General features: G+C 35.3%; 1 protein-coding gene across 14 annotated transcripts in view; it reads left to right on the top strand.

Moving 5' to 3' along the window:
* Nucleotides 1-24,564, top strand: part of DLG2 (discs large MAGUK scaffold protein 2) — a 1,856,054-nt gene that overhangs the window by 1,343,058 nt on the left and 488,432 nt on the right. For all 14 annotated transcript variants that reach the window (XM_081064693.1, XM_081064694.1, XM_081064709.1 and 11 more), the window contains one exon: nt 23,869-24,005. In XM_081064693.1, coding sequence (XP_080920819.1) covers nt 23,869-24,005 — 137 coding nt within the window. The remainder of the gene's footprint in view (nt 1-23,868; nt 24,006-24,564) is intronic.

The following is a 24,564-nucleotide window of genomic DNA, read 5'->3' as shown; positions in this document are numbered from 1 at the left end:
TCCAAACAATTTTATAAGGTAGACATTATTATTACCCGATTTTATAATTCAAGAAACTAAATCTGAGAAAGTTTAAGTTATTTACCCATGATCACACAACCAACATTGGTGAGTGGAAAAGACATCATCTCTGTTCTCACACCACTTATTTCTTTGGGACGGTGTCAGAAAGTAAACTAATATAAGAGGAAACAATGTGCATCCACATGTGAATAATAATTATGAAGTGCTCTGAAGGATAAAAACAGTATGCAATGGTACAAATTAACAGGGAGGCCAGAGAACGTCTTTTTTAAACTGAGTCATTAAGTATAAAGTTTTCTTAAGTATGTAGTTTCCTTATAAAGCATAAGAAATGAACATTCTAGGCAGAAAGACTAGCAGATGGACAAGCCCTGAGGTGGAAAAGCGTTTGGTAGGTAAAGAACAGAACACTAGCCAGACCATAGCAAGTGGGTGGCGATGGTGGGGGGGAGATGCATCAAGTGTGGTTGGACAGGTAAACAAGAGTCAGAAGACTTGAGTGAGAGTCCTGGGACGTAAATGCCTTTGTTCCCCTCAACTCTATTGTACAGGATCAATGTCAGTGGGACTCCTTTCTTATACCTTGTGACACCTCTGCCTTTGTGTCCCTACCATTTGCCTATTTTATCTTTTTCTAGGCCTCCTCAGGCAAACATACCTTTATATATCCAAAGTAGCTCACTTTCAAACCAGGTGCTCATTTTAGTTTCTCCTGGAAATCCTTTAATTACGTTTAATGAATACAAAAAAAATTCTGGTCTTTGTTTTGTTTTTCTCTCCTCTGGAACACGATCCTCTCCTCCCCTCTCTTCTCTTTGAAACCTGCTGTCAAAATGAGAGCTTACTCATTGAAGCTTAATTTGCAACTACCTACCAACCAACCCACCACCAATCTACAACTAAAAGGCCATGTGAATGACACCCAGTTGAATGGTCTTTACTTACTTGCTTGTGAAGCTGCTGAACTGAAGGGCTGTATCTTTCCTGTTGCCCCTTAATCTGAGCTAAGAACGAATAAAGATCTTTTGTTAGATGTGAAATTTCTAAGATCTTTAAGTACAGTTCAGAGAGTTTGACTCATTGTTAACATTTGAGAGTGTTAGAAATACAGATCTTTCTCATGATGTAAAAACTCTGAAAAACATACACTGTCACACAGAAGAAAGCTCAGGCCAAGGAGTCAGACTGTATTTAAATCCTGATTTGTCTAGTTACGAGCGTGTCAATTTATGTGAAGTCCATAAATATCACTAAGCCTCAGTTTTCTCTTTTATTAATACAGATAATAAAACCTACCTTATTTTGTAGTTCATTGTGAGCATTAAATGAAGCAATATTGCTTAATATTTACCTTTATTACTGTTCTTACAAAATCACAGCATAACAATTTGGGGGACCTTTGATAATGATGGCTAAGAAAGTGTTACCAGTAAACATCCATTATAAAAATGTTCAGGAAGTAAGTGATTAAACACTAAATTTAGGAAACCATCCTTTTTCTTGGCAGTTCAGTATTTTGAAGCATTTTAGCTTTCAGCAGATCCTTGACAGTGTTACCTGTGGTGAAATAACTCACGGAATCTCCTAGTTTTCCCCAAGCACCATGGATATCTTCAGACTGCGTTTGTAGCAGTTTAAGGAAAGAGAAAGATAATCTGTTAGCTCCTTCAATTCTCAAAACAACTTCATTTTTAAAAAGAAGCTGTCTTTTCAAGTAACAGCTTGTACTTCCATATCATGTTTCCCCTCATTGCATTATGAGCTGCCCCAACCAGAAGCAACAAGAGACTTATTTGTGATTGCTCCTTGGGGACTTGCATTAACATTTTGGTCACCACATTTGAAAAGCATCTTGTCCAATAAACTATCTTTAACTCCCAGGTGTGTTTTTTAAAAGCATGTCTGGAAGCATACTTCCCACTACCCATGACCCTAAAAAACATTTTACTGATGTTTCCTGTTCAACTTGTTATTCTACTTTTTCAGTTTCTAAAATATTATGTCAACAAGGACCATCATTTCAGTATTCAAAAGATACTTCTGCTTTTGCTCAGAATTCAGATGATAATGCAAAATGATGCTTCACTTACATTTCTGTTTCCTTTGGAGAAAAGGAGAATGAAGAGTAGGCTTTTCCTCTCCTGGTAACAGCTGAACCCTTTTATTTGCCTGGCCCTGTGGGGCTTTTGTTTCTGTCACAGAGAGCTTGTTATTTTTCAAAGGCTTTTGTATACAGCAATCCTTCCTGTGGTTCTGCTCACCCAGCACATTTTGCAGACGTTAATGTCAAAAAGACTAAGTGATGTTGAGTTTTGGTGTGTTCTATGATGTTGTTGTCCTCTCTACAAATATTTCATAACAGGGACTTAATTCTGTTGCTAAAGAGTGGGTGCGTCGGCCATTTTGGTTGCTTGTTTGATTTTGGTGGTTTAGGATCAGAGAAAAGGATGCCCTGGATATTTTTAACAAGACTTCACTTGTGAATATTACTATTGCTTTAAAATATCCGTAATTTCACAGAAGAGCCTCCCTGGGTATAATAGTGGTGAAACTTGAAAGTATATTTCACCTGAAATTTTGCCTCTACTGTATTAAAGGTCGCCTCTTCCCTGATGTATTTGGTAAGAAGTTGTTGTATACACAGTTAAGAGCAAATCCAAAAGAGAAGAAATATATATTACGTATTGATAGGTTAAAAGGTTTTAATCTAATATTTAACTTATTCCCCCAAATTGATGTTACCACGTTTCCAAAGTGTCTGGATGGCAGTGATTTCTCTTCCTGGAATTCCACCTGCAGATGCTTTCACGGACTCATATTTCCTAAGCAGTGCTGCTGACAGAACATCTTCCCATTAGCAGCTGGTTAAGGACCAGGCTGGTGAAAGTTTCAAACCTGTCAGCTCTTTCTCTTGAAAACTACTGCAGCAGCATAGCCAGGATCAGCTCTTTTGTCAAGACTAGGTTGAAACATGAACTCTTGGAGAGAAACGATAATATCTCATAACGGACTGTAACCATTTGTGCTTTGTCAGCATGACGAATTGGAAAAAGTACAGGCATGGATGTCAGGCTAGGTTCAATTCCTGTATGGGATTCTTCTTAGTAGATATCTATAAACACAGAAATTCTCTGAGTCTTAGCAACTTTTGCTGTAAGTGGAGAATAATAATACTGATGTCAAAATGTGGTTTTCCAGTTTAAGTAAGATGATAGCAGGTGTAAAAGGGTTAGCACATAGAAGATATTCCACAAATGGCAATTCTTATTATCTGTGTTATAGAATTAAATACTCATCTCTTACAGTCCCTCTTTCTGTTTGTCAAGTGACTCTCGGTACGCATTTGCTGATTCAGAACACCTCGCTGGCCAAGGCTGACTAATTTAGGGAGGAAGTACAGAGACCCAGCTGTCTTAACATTAGGGACACTTGACGTAGTATCCACAGTGAGAAGTCACCCTCTAATTTCCCCTGTAATTGGCTCTAGTACATTAAGGCTTTGAAAATGTAACAAACAGAGCTGCCCACACAATCCGTTAGTGATAATAGTTATAATTTATGGTCTTTACATGCAGAAAAGCTGCCCGGAGGGAATTGAAATGGGAAACATTATTGGAGGGGCCATGCAGATAGCAATACAAATGTCCTTGCCCATAAGGCATGAAAGACAAACACTGAGAATGAAAAAAAGAAAAATAGCCAAGCAGTACAGTTGCAGAAATAACTCTTGTGACTTCAAAACATTAAAAATAAAACCATTTTCCTTATGTGCCTGTCCTTGACAGTGATTTCATCTTTTTAGTTGCCTTTCAGCTTGTTTTATTTCCGGCTGGGAGAGATAGAAGCCTGTGAATGAAGAGTACTTTTTTTTTTCTTTTTCACACTGATATACAGAGGGTGCCAAAAAACTGTATACACATTTTAAGAAAGGAAAAAACTGTCTTAAAATTGTAATACTCAATACATACCAATAACAAAAGATGAATACAAGTCATATGTATAAATTTTCTTTATATATATGTATATATACTTATGTATGCGTATGTATATATGTATATATCTGTGTGTATATATATATGTGTATATATATATGTATATGTATATATATATATACACACACACACAGAGGCTGCCAAGAAAATGTATACAAGTGTTGTGCCAGGATATATGTGTGTGTATGTATTTATATGTATAGATTGATAGATGATGATTTATAGATAGATAGATAGATAGATAGATAGATAGATAGATAGATAGATAGATATAGATATATGCTGGGGTGACAGAAAAATATATACAAGTGCACACTCTGGTCAATGTTGCTCAAGCAGTAGTTCACCGTAATCAGAAGTGTCTGGACACTAATGGTAACCATTTTGAGCACCTCTTGTAATTGCAGAAGTCAAACGTGACTAGTATTCATCTTTTGTTATCGGTATATATTGAGTATTACAATTTTAATACAGTTTTTCTTTCTTAAAATGTGTATACATTTTGACACCCTCTGTATATATAAAATCATGTTCTCTCTATATGCATATTTATATACAAACAGGTATACAAGTAAAAAGTGGAATTATTATATGTTTAACTAATATATATACACATGTACATAGTTCTTTGGTAACACATGCATTCCTTATGGGTATAAATACAATTGGTCTTCATGTATATGTTAATAAACATAAATACTGTAATACCTAAACACATGTGATCCTCCATGTATGACTAGATTTTTGACCTTAATGTCACAAACCTCTCTGCCTTCTGGAATCACCCTTCCCCTTAATATCACAGTAAGGGTTCAGGCCTTCAGCCTGCATGCCATGGGAAGTCCAGCACCCTCCTCAGCATTTCAGAAGATTGTCTCCTGGCTACCTCCAGTTTTAAAATTCTTCGGCCACTTCACCACAGGGGATTTTTCTCTGGTGCCTTTCCCCTTAATCCAGAATTTGTCATAATTTTGCCACAGCCTGTTCTCTCCCAACATTAGTTTACTAGGACTGCTGTAACAAAGTACCACAAATTGGGAGACATAAACAACAGAAATTTATTGTCTCACAGTTGTGGAAGCTAGAAGTTTAAGACCAAGATGTTAGCAGGGTTGATTTCTTCTGAGGACTGTGAGAGAATCTGTTCCCTGCCTCTCTCCTGGCTTTCAGTGGTTTGCTGGCAATCTTTGGCATTCCTTAGCTTACCAATATACCATGCCAGCTTATGCCTTCATCATCACAGAGTGTTCCTCCTTGGTGCATGTCTGTTTCTGTGTCCAAATTTCCCCCTTTTAAAGAGACATCAGTATATTGCATTAGGGCCCACTCTGATAATCCCATCTTAACCCAATCATCTGCAAAGTTCCTATTTCCCAATAAGGTCTTAGATACTAGTGTTAGGACGTACACGTCTTCTTGGGAGACACAATTCAACCCCTAACACTGCTTCTCTCAAAACAAACAAGCAAACAACAAACAAAAACCTCCTTACCTCTTTTCTCTCTTCGTCTGCCAGGAAAACATTCCAAATTTCCTGATCTTCTATTTTATAGAGAAATGTAGCTCTTTTTGTTTGTTTCATCCATTTTCAATTAGTTTATTCTTGAGTCCTATTTTGACGCCATTAAAAGTCCACCAAGGAATTTTTCTCTAATGAAAAAAAAATCTATCATTGTCTTAACTGGAACTTTTACATTCTCCTAAAACAACCAGTTCAAACTAAAGTCATTTTTTCAGACTTTTTTTTCTTTTCTAACTTGTATATGCTCTCTACAACCACATACACACAAAGAGAATAGTGAACAATATATTGTATGTATGTTTTATTATATTATTATAAAATAAAATACAGAAAACCACACAAAATAAATGTCTAGCTTACTGACTGATGTCTTCATAATTACTCTAAGGCATGCGTCCTGTAACCACCACCTGGAACAACACTGGAACTTTGCCAACCACCAGGAGACTTTCTGTGAGCCCCACTGCAATTCCAGCTCTTCGCCTCCTAAAAGTCAATACTAATATAGTAGTCGCTAATATAAAAGGCACTGATTTATATAGTAATCACATCCTTACATCTGTTTTTATCACCCCTTTATTTGTTTTATACATCCCTAGACACTCTATTTTAGTTTTGTCCATTTTTTTAGCTTAATGTCTTGTAAGTCTATTTTCATCTATAGAATACCACTCCATCACTTTATTTTCCTTACAGTTTATCTCTTGAAGAACCCAAGACATTTGACTGATTGAGATTCCTAGTCCACGTCTCTGATATATTCATGACACCATTCAACATGTCTTTCTCTCTCTCTCCCTCTCTCTCTCCTCTCTCTCTCTCTCTCTCTCTCTCTCTCTCTCTCTCTCCTTTCTCTGTATTTTCCACAAATTGGCAGCTTGATTCAGAGGTATAATCAGACTCATGTGTGATCCTTTTGGCAAGACTATAAGTAATGGTGTGCTCTTTTATACTAAATGTCACTCTTTTTTTAATGTTAGCAGCTATTAATGTTATTCTTAAATATACTATTTCATTAGAGGTGAAAAATGATCATGTAATTTTATCAATTTGTTTTCATTTATTATCTGGAATTTTATTAAGAGGTGTATCTTCTCATCTATTACAGTTATAGAGTTCATGTGCAAAAGGCAGGAAAAGTGATCGATTCTTTCCTATTATTTACACAGTTTACAAGATAATGAATTGGTTTCCCATCACCCCCCAAAAATGACCAATTAGTTGCAGTATTATCATTATTATTATTACTACTAGTATTATGAACTTAAGGATTTAAGTTCATAACTAAAACAGAGAGAAAAAAAGGCTGAAAAAACTGAACAATCTCTGTGATCTATAGACAATATTAAGTAGTTTAATATATGTGTAACTGAAGTCCCATAAAGAGAGGAGAGAAAATATGAATAAGAAAACAAAAAAATTGACTAAATTTTTTCCAAACTTAATAAAAAATATCAACACAGAGATCCAAAGAGCTCAATAAAATCCAAATAGGACAAGTACAAACAAATAATACAGCGTCCTATAACAACAACAGAACATAGGGACACAGAGACACTGCAGAAAACCAAAGATAAATAAAAACAGCCAGAGAAAGGAAACACATTACACACAGGAGAACCATGATAATTATTATTGACTTCCCATCACAACAATGGAGGTCAGAGGCTAATGGAATGACATTTTTAAAGCACTGAGAAAGATAACATGTAAAAGTGCTAAAATGCAAAGACTAGAACCTGACACATTACTATGTGTCACCAAATAAATTTTTGTTGTTGTTACCTGTATTTTCAATTCCCTTCTTTAAGGTGGAAGGGACCACTGAATTAATGTGGTGGCACTTTCCTCACTACCCAAAGAGACAATTTAAAGAGTTACTTTCTGGTAGATGATGTAATCTTCATATGAAGTACTAGACCACCAGGGACCATGGCAGTTATTCCACTGACATTGTTCTAAAATAGCTAGTTGTATAACTGAAACTAAAAGTGCTGAGTGAGATTAACTGTTCTTTCTATTCAAGGCATGGATTTAGAAACTCTACTTTGATTATGTACATAACATATAAGATGTTTTTCAACTATTTGACCTCAGAGTGATAATTAGAAAAGGGAAATTTGGATTGATTTTTCACTTAAAAAGAACTTAAAGAACTTATTTTAAATTGTGACTAGGTTTAATTTATATATGATGTGGCTTTAAAATCCTCTGTGAGTGAATTATTCCTCTTTATTTCCTTTGTTTGCTTATAATCCTGTAAACTTGCAAGAGAGAAGACTATGCTTTATTAAATTAATGCATTATTCAGATAAAATATTTGAGAAGGCTGTGCTTATTACACACATTTTTACATGCATCTCTTTAAAATCCAATGGTTAGATGTCTTTGCTGCTCCTCCCAATTTGAAATTATAATTCTCTACAATACTGATTTTTCATATTAATACTTGTTTTCCCAAAATGCCATTCTCTCTTTTTCTCTCCTTGGAACCTTTGCATACAGTTTATTTTCTTCCTAGGGCTCCCCCTAAATACTTGTACCTGGTTAATTTCTAATCTTTTTGATGGTATGGTATGAATTCACCTGACTTCACTTGTCAAGCGTTTTTTAAAATTATTGTTTCTCTCTTCCATTTCTCTTAAAACACTTAAAGCTCTTATCACATTACCTATTGTATCATAGGTATTATTGTGTAGCTGTTTCGCTAATCTTCTCCAATATACTTATAAAAAGTATTTCATGATCATTTGGAGAGCGAGAAATGTTCTAGAACAGTAATTAAACTAAATTTTTATTAAATCTTCATCTGCCCACCACTGTCCTAAATAGACCTGCATCCCAAAATTACTGAACCTATATATCCAAAAGATATGAGGTACTTGTATCTATCATTGAAATATAGTCATAATTCCTGTACATTTGGAATTGTGCTGCCAATGCTAGCGTAATTCCAAATATATAGACATTGTTCATTAAATTTTATATAATGTACATGAGCATGATAACCCTGATAGAGACTCTTAGCAAGACAAAGAACTCACAGTTTGCAATGTGTACAATAACTGAAGAGGATTCACTAAGAAGGTGATATAATAGTAAGGGATTAGAACCCAGATCTTTATTAGTCTCATTTTCTTCCATAGGAAAAACCCAATTCTAATGAAGAATGACAGTACTTTAAGAGAGTTTGGGAAATAAAATATAAGATGATGTAAATGACAGTAATCTCATAGTTATGTGTCTGATAATTCATTTTATTTTCTAGTATTTTTATCATACTTCATGTATCAATAATACCTAAAGTTTATATAAGTATGTGATTTACAGTTTATAAAGAATTATCACATTTGACTCTCATTACAATCTTGAATGGGAAGACAAAGGAAATGGATAGTCTGTGAATCCTAGTACTTATCTTGTGTGGTACCTTTCATACATTATCATAATTAAGTATCACTGTGATATTATGAGATAATTATTATCCTCCTGATGAAACTGATGCTAAGAAAATAAGTAGTTACAAAGTCACACAGCTTTTAAGTGATAAAACCAGGGTTTGTGCTTTTAATCTTTCTACTACACCACATAGTGGTCATGGCATATATTACTATATCAATCTTACATTGATATACCTAGTCTCCAACAGACCTATTGAGAATAAGTGTCTTGGTCCAACAGTCCACTTATCGTTTATCCTCTAAAATATGGCATGTTTTTTTTATTTCAAGTTTTGAGCTATAATTAACACATATCACTGTATGTGTTTAAGGTATACAGCAAAATGGCTTAATTTACATGAATTGTGAAATGATTATCGCGGTAAGTTGAGTTAGCACTCAACTCATATAGATACAATAGAAAGAAAAAGAAAAAAAATTTCCCTTGTGACAAGAACTCTTAGGATTTACACTTTTAACAACTTTCATATATATTATACATCAGTGTTATCTGTAGTTATTGTGCTGTACGTTACTAAATTTTCTTATATCTGGAAGTTTGTATGTTTTGACCACATTCCTCCAGTCCCCCTTCCCCTAACCCCCTGCCTTCCTCTGGTTACTGCCAATCTGATCTCTTTTTCTGTGAGTTTTTTGGGTTTTTATTTTTTGTATTTTAGATTCCACATGTAAGTGAGATAATGAAGTATTTGTCTTTCTCTGTCTAACTTGTTTCCCTTAGCATAATGCCCTCAAGGTCTGCCCATGTTGTCACAAATGGCAGGATTTTCTCATTTTTTCAATACTGAATAATATTCTATTGTGTTCATATATACCACAACTTCTTTATCCTTTTATCCATCAACAGACACTTAGGTTGTTCCCATGTCTTATCAATTGTAAATAATGCTGCTATGAGCAAGGGGGTACAGATATCTTTTAGAGTTAGTATTTTTGTTTCCTTTGTGTATGTTTCCTTTGTGTTTGTTTCCTTTGTGTATGTGGATTATAAGGTAGTTCTGTTTTTAATTTATTGAAGAATCTCCATACTGCTCTCCATAATGCCCGTAACAATTTGCAATCCTGCCAACAGTGGACAGGGTTCCCCTTTTTCCACCAGTATTTGTTATCTCTTGTTTGTTTTTTTTTGGTGATGGCCATTCTAACAGGTGGGAGATGATACCTAATTGTAGTTTTGATATGTGCATTTCCCTAATGCCTAGTGATGTTGAACATCTTTTTTTTTAATTGGGGAATATTAGGGAACAGTATGTTTTTTCAGGATATCAACTCATTGTTTTTTTCAATCTAGTTGTGGGGGAGGCACAGCTCACTGGCCCATGTGGGAATGCAACCAGTGACCTTGGTATTATGATCATTGCATTCCAACCAATGAGCCCGCCCTCCGGCAGCTCAGCTCCAAACTCAAGCTGTTGTCTTCAATCTAGTTGTGGAGGGCACAGCTCACTGTCCCATGTGGGAATCATACCAGCAACCTTGTTGTTAAGAGCTTGTGCACTAACCAACTGAGCCATCCTCTGCCCGAGTATCTTTTCTCAACCTGTTGGCCATCTGTATCTCTTCTTTGGAAAAATGCATATTCATGTTTTTTGTTCATTTTCAATTGCATTATTTGTGGTTTTTTGCTATTGAATGGTATGAGTTCTTCATATATTTTGTATATTAACTCAATAGATACATGTTTTGCAAATACTTTTTCCCATTTTGTAGGTTGTTTTTTCACTTTGTCGATGGTTTCTTTTGCTATGAATAAGCTTTTTAGTTTGATATAGTCCCGTTTATTCATTGATTTACTTGTTTAGCTGCTTGTGCTCTAGGTGTCATATCCAAAAATTCCAAGATCCTTGAGTTTTTGCCAAGACCCATGTCACAGAGCTTTTTCCTCCCCAGGTTTTCTTCTAGGAGTTTCCTGGTTTCAGGACTGACATTTAAGTCTCTAATCTATTTCAAGTTAACTTTTTTTGTGGATGGTGTAAGATAGGGGTCTAATTTCATTCTTTTATATATGAATAGCTAATTTTCCCTACATCATTTACGAAGAGGCTGCCTTTTCTTCATTGAGTGATCTTGGTTCCCTTGTCAAATATTGCTTGACTGTATATGCTTGGGTTTATTTCTGGGCTTTCAATTCTGTTCCATTAATCTATTTATCTGTTTTTATGCCAGTACTGTACTGTTTTGATTACTATACTTTTATATCATAGCTTGAAATCAGAAAGTATGATGCTTCCTGCTTTGTTCTTCTTTTTCAGAATTGTTAAGCAATACTTAAAGAGATTCAAATATATAGCAGCATTTCTTTGGGAAAATTAAGCCTACTTGGGTGAAAGCATAAGATTAAAGGCACATGCCACATGCTCTGTGCCACTGGATATATAACAGAATAAGTTGTAAGAATTAAATGACTTGATACGAAAGATCTTTAGTTCCAGTGAAACAGATTTTTTGGCAAAGCAAAGGTGCCTTAGTTCCATTGCTGTATAATTGAAGATATTATCTCTTATCATATGTAATGTATTAAGAAAGTCTCTGTTACTCAGTGGTTTCAAACATCTTCTATGGCATATCTGAAATTATACAAATATTGGTTAGCCACTCCATAAATCTGAGCCAAAGTAAGTGCTACACTGTTCACCTTGCAAAAACAGGTACTTGTGTAATTATCTCAATTGGATAATTTTCACTCTTTCTCAGGACCCATGCTGAATCCAGATTTTACAATTAGCTCTTTTACAAAGTGTCATCATAATGATCAAGTGAAATAGTTAAGCCAAATATCTCCTGAAAATGCCCTTTTGAAATCTTTGGTGAATTACAATATGCTTATAAATGAATGTATGAATTTAGGGTTAGCTCTTTAGATTCTTAGCAGATTACAAATGCCTGTTGATGTTATGTTTTATATTTTAAAGTATAGTTTTGTGCATAGGCTGTGACAAACAGATAATGGGGAGAGGAATAACCAGGAAAATCTAATATCTCAAAGTAAATCATGAAGACAATATTTGGGGAGAAAAAAGTTTTCCCAAAATGAATTTTAATGAGCGATAATTGAATATAGTGAAGAAAAAAGGCAAAAATGTGAGAACAGAAAAAAATGCTTTATCATGAAAAAAAGAACATTCAATGAATGCTATTAAGAATTGTGTTTCTATTTACTTTTCTATTACTAGATTTGAGTGCTTGTATCAATAGTTTCTTTTTGATACACCTTTCAATAAACTAAAGTGTGTTTACTAAAAATAAAAAAATAAAAAATAGAACATCCTCCCAACCACAAGAATATTATTTATTTATTTACTTATTTATTTATTTTTTAATAATTTATTTTTTAAAACAACAGTAAACACTAATGAGGTAAATTGGGAGAGACCAAATCTGATCCTGTCATTCCCCTGCTTGAAACTTTTCAAAGGCTTCCCATTGCCACTAATATAAATTCCAAACTCCTTAATGCAACACCTCTGGACTTTCATGAGCCTTTATTTCTCCCACTTCAGTTGTCAGTATTTCTTCATAACCCCATTCACTCCTTTGACCATAATGATCAAGGCTCTTTGTGCCTTTTTACAAATTACTCCCTCCCTCTGCTTAGAATTCCTTGTTGCATGGCTTATTCTAGCCATTCAACAGAGCTCAGCTCAGCTGTCATCATCTCCAAGAAGTTTTCCCTGACCTGCCTTTCCTCCAAAGCACTGGCTTATACTCTGTTTATTTGTCATTCCTTCCACCCTGATCATGTGCTCCTTAAGGACAGGAACTATGTCCTGTTCATATTTATCTTTCCCAGTACTAGTGTCATAGGTTGAATTGTGTCCCCCAAAAAGGTTTTGAAGTCTTCACTCCCAGTATCTGTGAACGTGATCGTAACTGAAAATAGGGTTTTTGCTGATGATCAACTTAAGGTGAGGTCATTAATATGGGCCCTAATCCAATCTGATGGGTTCTGTTATAAAAAAGGGAGAGCTGGACAGAGAGACAGACACACACCCGGGGAGACCAACATGTGAAGATGAAGGCAGAGCAGAGATAATGCGTCTATAAACCATGGAACGCCAATGATTCCAGCAAACCACCAGATGCTAGCTGAGAGGCCTACAACAGATTTTCCTCCACAGCCCTCGGAAGAAAATGCCCCTACTGACACCTTGATCTGGACTTCTAGCCTCCATAACTGTCAGACAATAACTGTCAGTTGTCTAAGTCACCCAGCTTTGGGGTACTTTATTCCAGCAGCCCTAGAAAACTAGTATAGCCTGGAACGGAGTGTTTTTTAGTGAATGAATGAAGTAACTCACCACCTTATTTTACCACCTAGAGTTCTGTCTTGCACTGTTCGTTAAAGCATGCTTATGGGAACGAGATTCAGTGATCTATGTTTAATTCATGGATTAGATTATGATAAATTGGACAATACAAGGAAACATAACAGTTATCGATATGCCCCCAATCAGGGAGCACAAAAATACACAAAGCAACTACTAACAGAACTAAAGGGAGAAATATACCAAAACGCAATTTTTGTAGGGGACCTAAATACATCATTGACAGCTATGGATAGATCATCCAAACAGAAACTAAGTAAGGAAATAGCAGCCCTAAATGACACATTAGATGAAATGGACATAATTGACATGTATAGAGCACTTCAACCTAGAATACCAGACTTTACATTCTTTTCTAGTGTACATGGAACATGGTCAAGAATAGACCATATTTTGGGATATAAAACTAACCTCAACAAATTTAAGAAGATTGAATTTATACCAAGCATATTCTCTGATCACAAAGCTTTGAAATTGGATATCAACTGCAAAAAGAAAGCAGGGAAAACCACAAATACATGGAGATTAAACAACATGCTTTTAAAGAACACCTGGGTCAAAGAAGAAATGAGAGGAGAGATCAAAAGATACATAGAAACAATAACAACAACAAAAGATACATAGAAACAAATAAGAATGAAATACATCCTATCAAAATTATTGGGATGCAGCAAAAGTAGTAATAAGAGGGAAATTTATATCATTACAGGCCTATCTCAACAAACAAGAAAAATCCCAGGGGGAAAAAAAGCTAACAGTGATCTTTATTGAATGCATTAATTAAATTAAAAAATTAGTTTTGGAGTATCTACTTTGTTCATAATATAAATAAAAGCATTATTATTCCTTTGAAGCAGTCAGCTAAATACACATACATCTCTGTCAATGTGGAATGCTTGACATTTAAAAGTATGCCTATGCCATGAGGTTATTTGGCTTTGAACAAATCAATCATTAATTCATTCTGCAAATGTTGTTGAACAATTACTGTATGCCAGCACTGTGCTTAACATGGTCAATTTTAAGAAACTCATACTTTCTAGGATCATGTAATTTAGTTGAAGTGAGAAGATAAATGCTCATAAAAGATTAATTTGTAAAGTGATTTAATTTATTTACAATTTCTATGTTTATACCCAGGCTGCTGAGAATTGCTGAAGGAAAAAATATCACTAGAATAGTAATAGGCAGTAAACCCTAACTAGACAATCAACAATTCCTTGCAGCTTTTCTGCATTTCAATAATCAATTATCTCTTCCATTTTCCCTAATAGCTACTTAAAAACTTCTGTACTTCCTTCAAATCTGTGACCTCACTATTATCCTTATTCTTGCCTGTGGATGACACTTTCTCGTTAGCAGAGTAAATTGAAGAAGAGAACTCCTGTAGTGTCGTGCCATCAAACCTATATTCTTCACCTTTTTCTACACCATCCTTTTCTGCTGCCCTCCTAACTCCATTTATGCCAAAATATTTATTAAGCACAGTATCAGGAACTAAGTGTACATTGGTGGGTACAGGAGATATGGTTCCTGTCCGCATGGAAACTTGATTCTGCCTAAGACTTACTGCTTTCACCTGAACTATTTTCAGTTTCTCAAATAATCCATGTCATCTCTCAACTCTGAGCCTTTGAATACATGTTTCCTTCTTCAGCGATATTCTTTCCTCATTCCCTTCTTTTTCCTGGATCACTTTCATCTTCCAGGTCTGTTTGGCTGTCAGGACCTACAGTTAGCCTTCTGTGACACCCCACCCCAACCCAAGAGAGGCCACCCACCTATGGACTCCCAAAGACCCTGCTCCTCTTGTATCAACTCTTACCACATTGGGTTTTTATTGCCTCTTCATTTGTCTTACCCTCCACTAGAAAAGAACCATAGATCTGTAATTCATGGATATAACCACAATGTGTAGGCCAGTTCTTGGCACACAGTAGTCATCAGTAAGTGTTTGTTGAATGAGTTAACTCATTCCATTTAAACAGAATTGAAAAGGTTGATACACATAATTGGTTCTCCTGGAGTTCAACTTGGAAATGAACCACCATAGTAGTTTAGAGTTGGCAAAAACTCGAGTGATCTTGAAAATAAAAGTGGTGACGGCATTTCAGATGTGGGGAAAAGGCATCGCAATGTAAAAATCACCACAGCAAGATCAGCTTGCCTGGAGGAAGCTTAGTAGAGGCAAAGTAAGGAATAGTGAATGGAGGTTGTGAAGAATTCCTGTAGAAAATGAACAGTAATGGACCATTCAAGTAAGAGAGCAACATAGCGAATATAGAATTATAGGTGGTAAAAGAACCTGGAATATATTTGCAGAATGGATTGGGGAGAATCAGGCAGGGAAAACCTGAAATCAGGTAATACAAATCATGAGCCGTTTACAAGAAAATAGGCATGACTGGATAAGCACTTGATTTAGTGACGCAGCAGTGGAGAGGAGTAATATAATTACATTTAAATATATACACTGATAAAACATAACAACTGCTATATTATACTATATTACAATATCATCTAGCAACTCTCTGCCAAGTATTGTAATAAGCCTTGGGGTTCATGATGGATGAGTGCAATGCCAACCTCAAGTGCTTACAATTTAATCAGAAATATTAATCTAATTGGAAAGCACATAAGACAGGAAAGGAAGCCAGTCTTGAAGGGATGTTTATGAGTACATTCTTTCAAGCTTGTGAATTTAAGTGACGAATCAAGCCCAAGAGAGTGTTGGAGGCACCAGAAGTTTGGGCACTTACCAACAGAGCAATGGTCATTGAAACGATAAACATGGATTCTCCAAAAGAAAGAGATTATGGAGAGAAAAGGATTCAATGGAGTGTGCCTTGGAGAATAACTATTGTTCTAGAGAAGTGGTCATCAAATTTAGCATGCATCCCCAGAGTTTCTGATTCTGGATTGTCTGTCATGGGCCCCAAAATTTGCCTTTGTAATAAGCTTCCATATGATGCTAATACTCCTGGGGTACAGACCACGTTCTGAGAAGCACTGTTTGAGAGCTATAAAATACAGATAAATGAAATGGAGAAGTAGTAAGAGAAATAAGAGAATGATCAGGGCAGGGTATTCTTATGAGGGTAGGAATGTAATGTGGAAAGAGCATCGGCCCATAGAAATTTTCAGGCATTTTGGAGGAAAAGTCTGGGTGACTGGCTGGGCTTCTTGCTTGGTGAAACTGGTTTGCAGTTACCTCCATTCTAGGAAAGAGTGGCATAAATATATAATAAATATATATATATGTATGTATAATAAATATAAATATATAATACATATAAAATATGCATACATACATATATATACATATGTATATATACATATATATATATATTTATCAATGAGATTTCCATTAGAATGAAAGAGCTAAATATATGTACAACCACTCAGACCATAACAATTAGATACTGTATTAGTTTCCTAGACCTGCCATAACAAATAACCACAAACTGTGTGGCTTCAAACAACAGAAATTTATTCTACAGTCTGGAGCCTGGAAGCCTGTGATCTAGGTGTCAGCAGGATTGGTTCCTTCTGGGGAATTGTGAAGCAGAGTTTGTTTCATGTCTCTCTCTTAGATGTTGGTGGTTTCTGGCAATCCTTGGCATTCCTTGGTTTAGATGCATCACCCCAATCTCTGCCTTGGTTGTCACATGCATTCGTCCTTGTGTGTGTGTGTTTCTGTGTCTGAATGCCCTCTTCTTCCAAGTCACCAGTCATTGGATTAGGGCCCACACTAACCCAGTAGAACCTCATCTTAAATTGATGACCTCTACAAAGACCCTGTTTCCAAGTAAGGTCATATTCATGGGTCTTAGGACTTCAGCGTGTCTTCTGAAGGGGCATAATTCAAAGCATAACAGATGCCATGTGAATAGATTATGGCATATGGAACAAGATGGATGAGACTGAGAAGGGTGTGTGTGATAAGAAAACAGAGTTAGTAACTATGGGTCACTGTTCAAAAGTTCAGCTCTTAACATTGAGGAGACTGTGGCAAGTTCAAGAGAAGATCTTTACAGGATAGGACAGAGGCATGGTCAAAGCCAGAAGGTCAGGAAAGCATGGAAGGTAGGAGACAAAATATTGTAGTGGGGGAAAAAAAACGAATAATGAGTGAAGTCCTTGAGTGGAGGGGAAGATTTAGGTTTGGAGAAGAGGAATGGTGCTTATTCCTTTAGACAAAGGGAAAGCAGAAGGCGTATGTATAAACATGGGGACTTTCATAGTAAAATAGGAGGCATTAAAGTGATTTGCTAAAAGTGTGAGTGGGCATTATGAGGTATTTTCTTACTTTCTGGATTCCCCCTAGCTTCAGAGAAAAGTTTGGAACATTGGCTGTGGTCAATTAATTGGGTGACCTGTGAGACCTTCTTTAAGCAGGATTGAATGTACTTAGCCAGTGACTTGGGAATTTTAAACAGACCGCTTTTTTTAACCCCAAACTGTTTTTGAACCTAGGGGCAATCCAGAAAGTAAGAAAATAATGTTTTGACTCTTAATAAATCGTACCTACACTGCCAATGAGATTACTTAGTCTCTCAAATGAAAATGAAAAGTGCATTACTGGTATTGATTTAAGCTAAGTTTTCTTTGTAAATGGGAAGAGATGTGAAGTAGTCTGTTATCTGTGTAGACCAGACCCACAGGTGAAGTTTTTTGTTTTGTCTTTAACTGAAATGCATGCACATTCAGAAGTTAAGTTGTCTGTATGGGTGTGTTTTCTAAGAGAGGGCCAGTTGGGGTTCGAGATGGATTCTATGTTTCCTTTAATAAAACTATGCAGTCAAAGGGTACAGCATGCCACTGGTGTTTTCTATAAAGCAGTAAGCACCTTCTTTAGCAGAGCCTAGATAAACTCTGACAGAAGCAATCTGCATCATAATATTGAATTGTTTGGAGAAGCTCCAAAAGTGCTCTCCTAGTCAAGTCACATAAAATAAAGTTAAACCAAGTCATTGAATGGTTATAAGCCATCAGAGGGTTTCGTTTTCTACACCCACGAGGATTATATGGGTACACTGTAATCTTATGACTCTTTTAAGCATTTGAGGTTTTATTCTGAGCCTCCCAAGCACAGTAACAGTCTATGTTGCCAAGACTTCTGCTTTCAACCCCCCACTTCTCACTGACACCTCCTCCTCAGCGTAGGCAGGCAACAAGGGGAAAGGGTGAACTCTGTTCCCATGTTCTTTTTTTTTTTTTAATAGGGTGAGGTAGAGATTTAGGAGGAAAAGGGTAAATTGAAGGTTTTAACAAGGCTCAGACATTCCCTTCCCTATGTGTGTATCTCCTGCGTTAAGGTGAGGAATTGCATTCTGGGGACATGCAAGAAATATGGAAAGAGAAGCCTACCTTTATTCAATAGATAGATGTAAACCTGAAATTCTGTTTGCACATCACACAGATCATTTTTCAATTGCTTGGGGAAATAGATGTTTAAATTCCACATGCTTTCTTCCCCTTTTCTAGAGGACTGAAATATGCACGGATTTTACTCCCTTCTGTGATGTGTAACACTTATAATTTTCTGTGTCCACTTTGTTTATTACTGGCACACACATAGATATGTCTACTATTATTCTTAATTCAGTGTTTTTGGTGAGACCTACCAACTCTTTTCATTGAGTTTATTTTCTAATTGATTACTCTGTCATCACATGATGATCCAGGTTTATTTCTTCATCATGGACACTTCTTTTCAAAACAATGATCATTTGTCTAAATTAGGTACTTCCTCCAAATCAGTGTTTTTGCTATTTTCATTGTTCCTTACTCAAATCTTTATGAGTATTATTGTATTTATCCTGTTAGGGACCACACTGGCTTATCTCCTCATAAATACATGTTTTGAGTATATGCCAGGCATCTGTGTCTCAATATCCCGCCCAGTAGAGCTGGGATTTATGAACATTGTGGAACCTATGTCAGGGCAGCTGATTCTTTAGTCATTTAGTCAGTCTGGAATCCAGAGGATGGGTTGGTTTGAAATGTGCATGCTCTTTTATCAATTCTAATTTAACCTTCAAGACGCAGCCCCAAAGTTAAACCTTTTGTTGATTCTTCTCCTGTTCCTCTAAGTCAGTCATGCGCCCCTCTGGGCTCACATAACACTAGAACCGTTATAAAAGTCATCCCAGCCAATTAAATCATGTCAAGGTGTTTAGGTATCTGTTTTTCAAAACAACTCAAGAGCTTACTGAGAGCAGAGAATTTTTATTTATCAAGCATCTGTTACATGCCAATTACTATAGAACATAAATATACTTATTCTCTCATTGTAGATGAGGAGTTTTACACAGTTAGTAGATGAAAGAATCAGGATGCAAAGCTAGCTGTGTTGTTGCCCAGTCAGAGTTCACCTGAGGCAGGAAAATACCGTACACAGTTATCAAATCCAACTGCCATACTCATTTTTCAGCGATGCTGCACTCATTAAAGCCACCAGCTTCATTTTTAAAGGGAGTCTTTCTCAGAGAAATGTGACTTTTCTTGTCCTCTTATATTTGTTCATTTTTTATTTTTTTTTTTATTTAGTACATATTTAGTCGTTCGCTACAGTAGTCCCCCCTTATCACACGGGATATGTTCCAAGACCCTCAATGTATGCCTGAAACTGGATAGTATCAAACCCTGTATATACTATGTTTTTTATATACATATATACATACTGATGATAAAATTTAATTTATAAATTCAGCACAGTAAGAAATTGACAATAAGACCCAATAATAAAATAGAACAATTATAACAATATACTGTAATAAAAGTTATGTGAATGTGGTCTATCTTGCTAATATCTCATTGTACTATATGTACAGCATGGATACATTGGACAAAAGGATGATTTATGTTCCAGGTTGGATGGAGCAGGACAGTGCGAGATTTCATCATGCAATTAAGAATGGTGTACAATTTAAAACTTATGAATTGTTTATTTCTGGAATTTTTCATTTAATATATCAGATGCTGGTTGACCATGGATAATTAAAACCATGGAAAACAAAACCATGAATACTGGGTACTACTATATATAACTGGCCTTGTTCTATTGCATAGCATAAAAGCAACAAAAATCTGTAATTGTGAGGTTTATATTTTCACCAAGAAGACAAACAAAAAAATAAATAAAATGCGTACACAATTTATATAGTATATTACAAGGCAACAAATGCTAAGGGAAAATGAAAAGTAAAGCAGGATAACAAAATGGGTGTGTGGTTAGGGGACAGTATTAAATAGGGAGGTTAGAGTAATTGAAATTTGAACGCAGCATTGAAGGAAGTGTATTCCAGGTAAAGGAAAGAGCTAGAGCAAATACCCTAAGGTATTCTAGAATTACCAAGCCTGCGAGTGCATCCAGAGTTGGATGAAGGAGGGGAATATTAACAAATGAGGGGAGAGAATGGCTCTATATTTTAGACAGTCTGCCCTGCTTTAACTGAGTGCATACAAAGGACACACAGTGCCTCCAAACTGATATTTAAGATTTCCTCTTTTTGCTCGGGTCCTATCCCACGTTTGTCTTCATAGTGTAGTCCTGTAAAAATCCCTGGAATCACCTGAATTTAGAACATTGCTTCAGCTAGGTTCAACCACACTCACTCATAAGAACCTACCCATGGATCATTATTTCTATAGTGTTTCTGGTCAATCCATTGTTTTACGTTATATTGGCCAGAGTTGATAGCAACAATGCTTAGTATGTACTCAGGGGATGTTTGTTAAATGAACAGATATAACGTGTTTCCCCGAAAATAAGACCTAGCTGGACAATCAGCTCTAATGCATTTTTTGGAGCAAAAATTAGTATAAGACCCGGTATATATTATATTACATTATATTACATCACATCACATTACATTACATTACATTACATTACATTACATTACATTACATTACATTACATTACATTATGTTATATAAGACCTGGTCTTATAAGTAAAATAAGATCGGATCTTATATTAATTTTTGCTCCAAAAGATGCATTAGAGCTAATTGTCTGGCTAGGTCTTATTTTCAGGGAAACACTGTATGAATGAGTTAGTGAATGTATGAATAAATGAATGATTCAATCTTATAACACAGATGGATATTACCACCTATAAATAAACTTGTATTCTGGATATAGACACAAGTTACACATTTACGTATGTTGAATTAAATATCTGGAATACGGTTGACTGTTGATTAAATGTTGATCATTTGTAAATGTATTCATGTTCCATCCAAGTAAGAGAAATCATGGAGATTTTTCAGTTCTGTACATTCAGAGATATTCTCTGGATCTTGCTAAAAATACTTTGCTTCACCTTGAGCAACATTAAAAAGAATTACTTAAACCTAATCTCAGGGGAAAAAAAGTCATTTCCTCTTTAGTGATATATTGGTGTCCACATCATCCATAGTGATTTCATTATCTTGGTACACTCTTTAACTTGAAATGTCAACCACATAGTTATTCCCTTTGTTGGACTTAACCTTGTTTACAGTGGTAATTTGTTTTCTTAGCTCTTCTGTAACTCAGACTGTGGCATTTACTGTAGACATAGTAGATGTAAATCTGAGTCCCTAGATTTGTTCTAACCTTTTCTTTCCACAGTTTGGAATGACTTCTGTAATATTTATTATAAACATAATAGATTGATCCTAGCATGTGGCTCTGAAACATTGGTAAATTTAAATTTAAATTCCTCTGTAATCATATATATTAGGTCGGTGCAAAAGTAATTGCGGTTTTTGCAATTTTTTTTTTTAACCTTTTAAACCGCAATTACTTTTGCACCGACCTAATACAGATTAAGTAATAGTTTTAAAAAACATGAATTGATATGTATTCTAAATTTCATAGGGAAAGCCACTTGGGAACATTTTACTTACTTTTGGTCATTTTTTGCTTGATAGATAAACATTTTTTTTAATCTGAGGCAAATAAATACATGTATAGATCTATGGAAGCCAAAGCATCAATAAAGAATAATTATCCACTTTAGCAGGAAATTAGATAACACTTATTTTAATTACCTTGTCAATTTAAATCCATTTTCCATTTATTTTAACAACTATTATAGTTAATTTAACAAAAAAAAATCATTTCACTTGTAATTTTAGGGGTGTTGCTTTATAATTTACTATGCCATTATTTTTCCATTAACTAATTATCTGTGCCATCTTAAGAGCATGTAGCCCTATTTATTTATCCAATAAAAACATAGCGAAATAGAATATTTTTAAGTGTTTTTCATTACTGTTGTATAAAGTGTCAAAAATGATGTTTATAATCATTCCATCATAAAACAGGTATGTGGTTTTCCTTTTAATTATGTGATTAGGTGCGTGATTTAAAATAAACATTTTTCTTAAGCCAACTAAGTTACAGAAATTTTCTGTTTTTAGTAACAAAATCATTTGATTTATATCTATCTTTCTGAGTAATTTCCACATTAATTATTATTATTTTAAAATACAATGAAAATATATGCTACAAGTAATATACTGGACATATATTTAATGAGACTCGACATATATTTAATGAGACTCATGTTCTTAAAAGGATTTTTTATTCTTATACCTTTAAACAGTCTAATAGTCATTTATTAAAATGGCTTCATAATGATTTTGAGTAACTATATTCTTGTTTTCATTGCATAGTTTTATACAAGTAAAACTTTTGTAAACCATAGTACAGTAAAAATCATCTCTCAAAATAGAAAATTCCCATTTCAAATGAATTGACATTCTGTGGTTTGTTATAAAAATAATCAAATCAAAGTACATACTCTATTTTTTTATGCTTTGGAATGTTTATAGGGATAATTCATTTTTTTATGTGTGACTAGCCTGTCAGTTAATAACAGTACGTGCCAGGAAGTGTGAAAATATGACAAGATGGCCAGAGAAGAAAACAGAAAGGGCAAACATCTTGCTTCTTTTCCTTATTGTCTCTCTGAAATTATGACTTGAATGCCCAATGTGTCTTCCTCGTGGCTCTTATCTCAAATTTGTAGAATTTTCTAACAGCTGTACTTTTTCATCCTGAAATTCATCCTGAAATGTCAAGAGTATTTAGGTCTCTATCAAAATGATTGACAATACTTCTGTTCTCTATGCTAGGGTAGCAACAATGAAGGTGAACCCACAGACCCAACGTAAGCAGGAACGTGCATGTGTTTTGCCTGGCTCACCTATAATCCTTCCACAGCCTGTTTTGACAGGTGGCTGTTCTGGCTAGTCACCCATTAAGAGCTCATTAGCTAGGGAACAACAATTAGGTGTACAATCATGAAAAAGAATGAAACGAATGTCCTCGTGGGATTGACTTCAAGAGCTTTGCCTCATTGGCATTAATCACCAAGCCTTCAAATATTTAAAGAACAAAATCAATTGAGGTAGAATCATTACTGTTATGTATTAATGTTGTACTAAATTGAGGATTAATTTTCTTAGACTGATGAACTGTGGCTAATGGCATTGTCTTAGAAAGAAAAAAACAAAAAACAAGATTTTTCTTTTTCTGTTTTTCCCCCTAGGTTTAGGCTTCAGTATTGCAGGAGGTGTGGGGAACCAACACATTCCTGGAGACAACAGCATTTATGTAACTAAAATTATAGATGGAGGAGCTGCACAAAAGGACGGAAGGTTGCAAGTAGGAGACAGACTACTAATGGTGAGTGTGACTCAAGCAAAACTATGTGTACATTTTATGAAGCTCTTATTTCCCCGAGTATGACCATCTTAGTCGATTCAGGCTGTCATAACAAAATACCGTAGACTAGGTGGCCTAAACAGCAGAAGTATTATTTTCTCACAGTCCTGGATGCTGGGAAGTTCATGATCAAGGTCTGGCCCATTCAGTTTCTGGGGAGGTCTCTCTTCCTGGCTTTTAAGCAACTATCTTCTTTCTGTGTCTTCACCTGGCCTTTCTGCTGTGCTTGTGCTGAGGGAGAAAGCTCTCTTCTTTTTCTTTTTATAAGATCACCAGCCCTATTTGATTATAGCTCCACCCTTCACTCATTTAATTAATAACCTTAATTAACTCCTACATACGCTATCTCCAAATACAGTGATATTGGGGTCAGAACTTAAATACTATATAAATTTGTGGGGAAGAGGCAAAATTTAGTCCATAGCAGTGACCATGGGCAGAAATAGAAAAGAAGGGAGAACAGATTTTTTTGGTCAGAGATCTCAAAATTACATGTACCATTGCATCTGATCTGTTGATA

Source organism: Rhinolophus hipposideros, assembly GCF_964194185.1.
Source record: "Rhinolophus hipposideros genome assembly, chromosome: 10".
NCBI classification, from domain to species: Eukaryota; Metazoa; Chordata; class Mammalia; order Chiroptera; family Rhinolophidae; genus Rhinolophus; species Rhinolophus hipposideros.
This window is presented reverse-complemented; position numbering and strand designations above follow the sequence as displayed.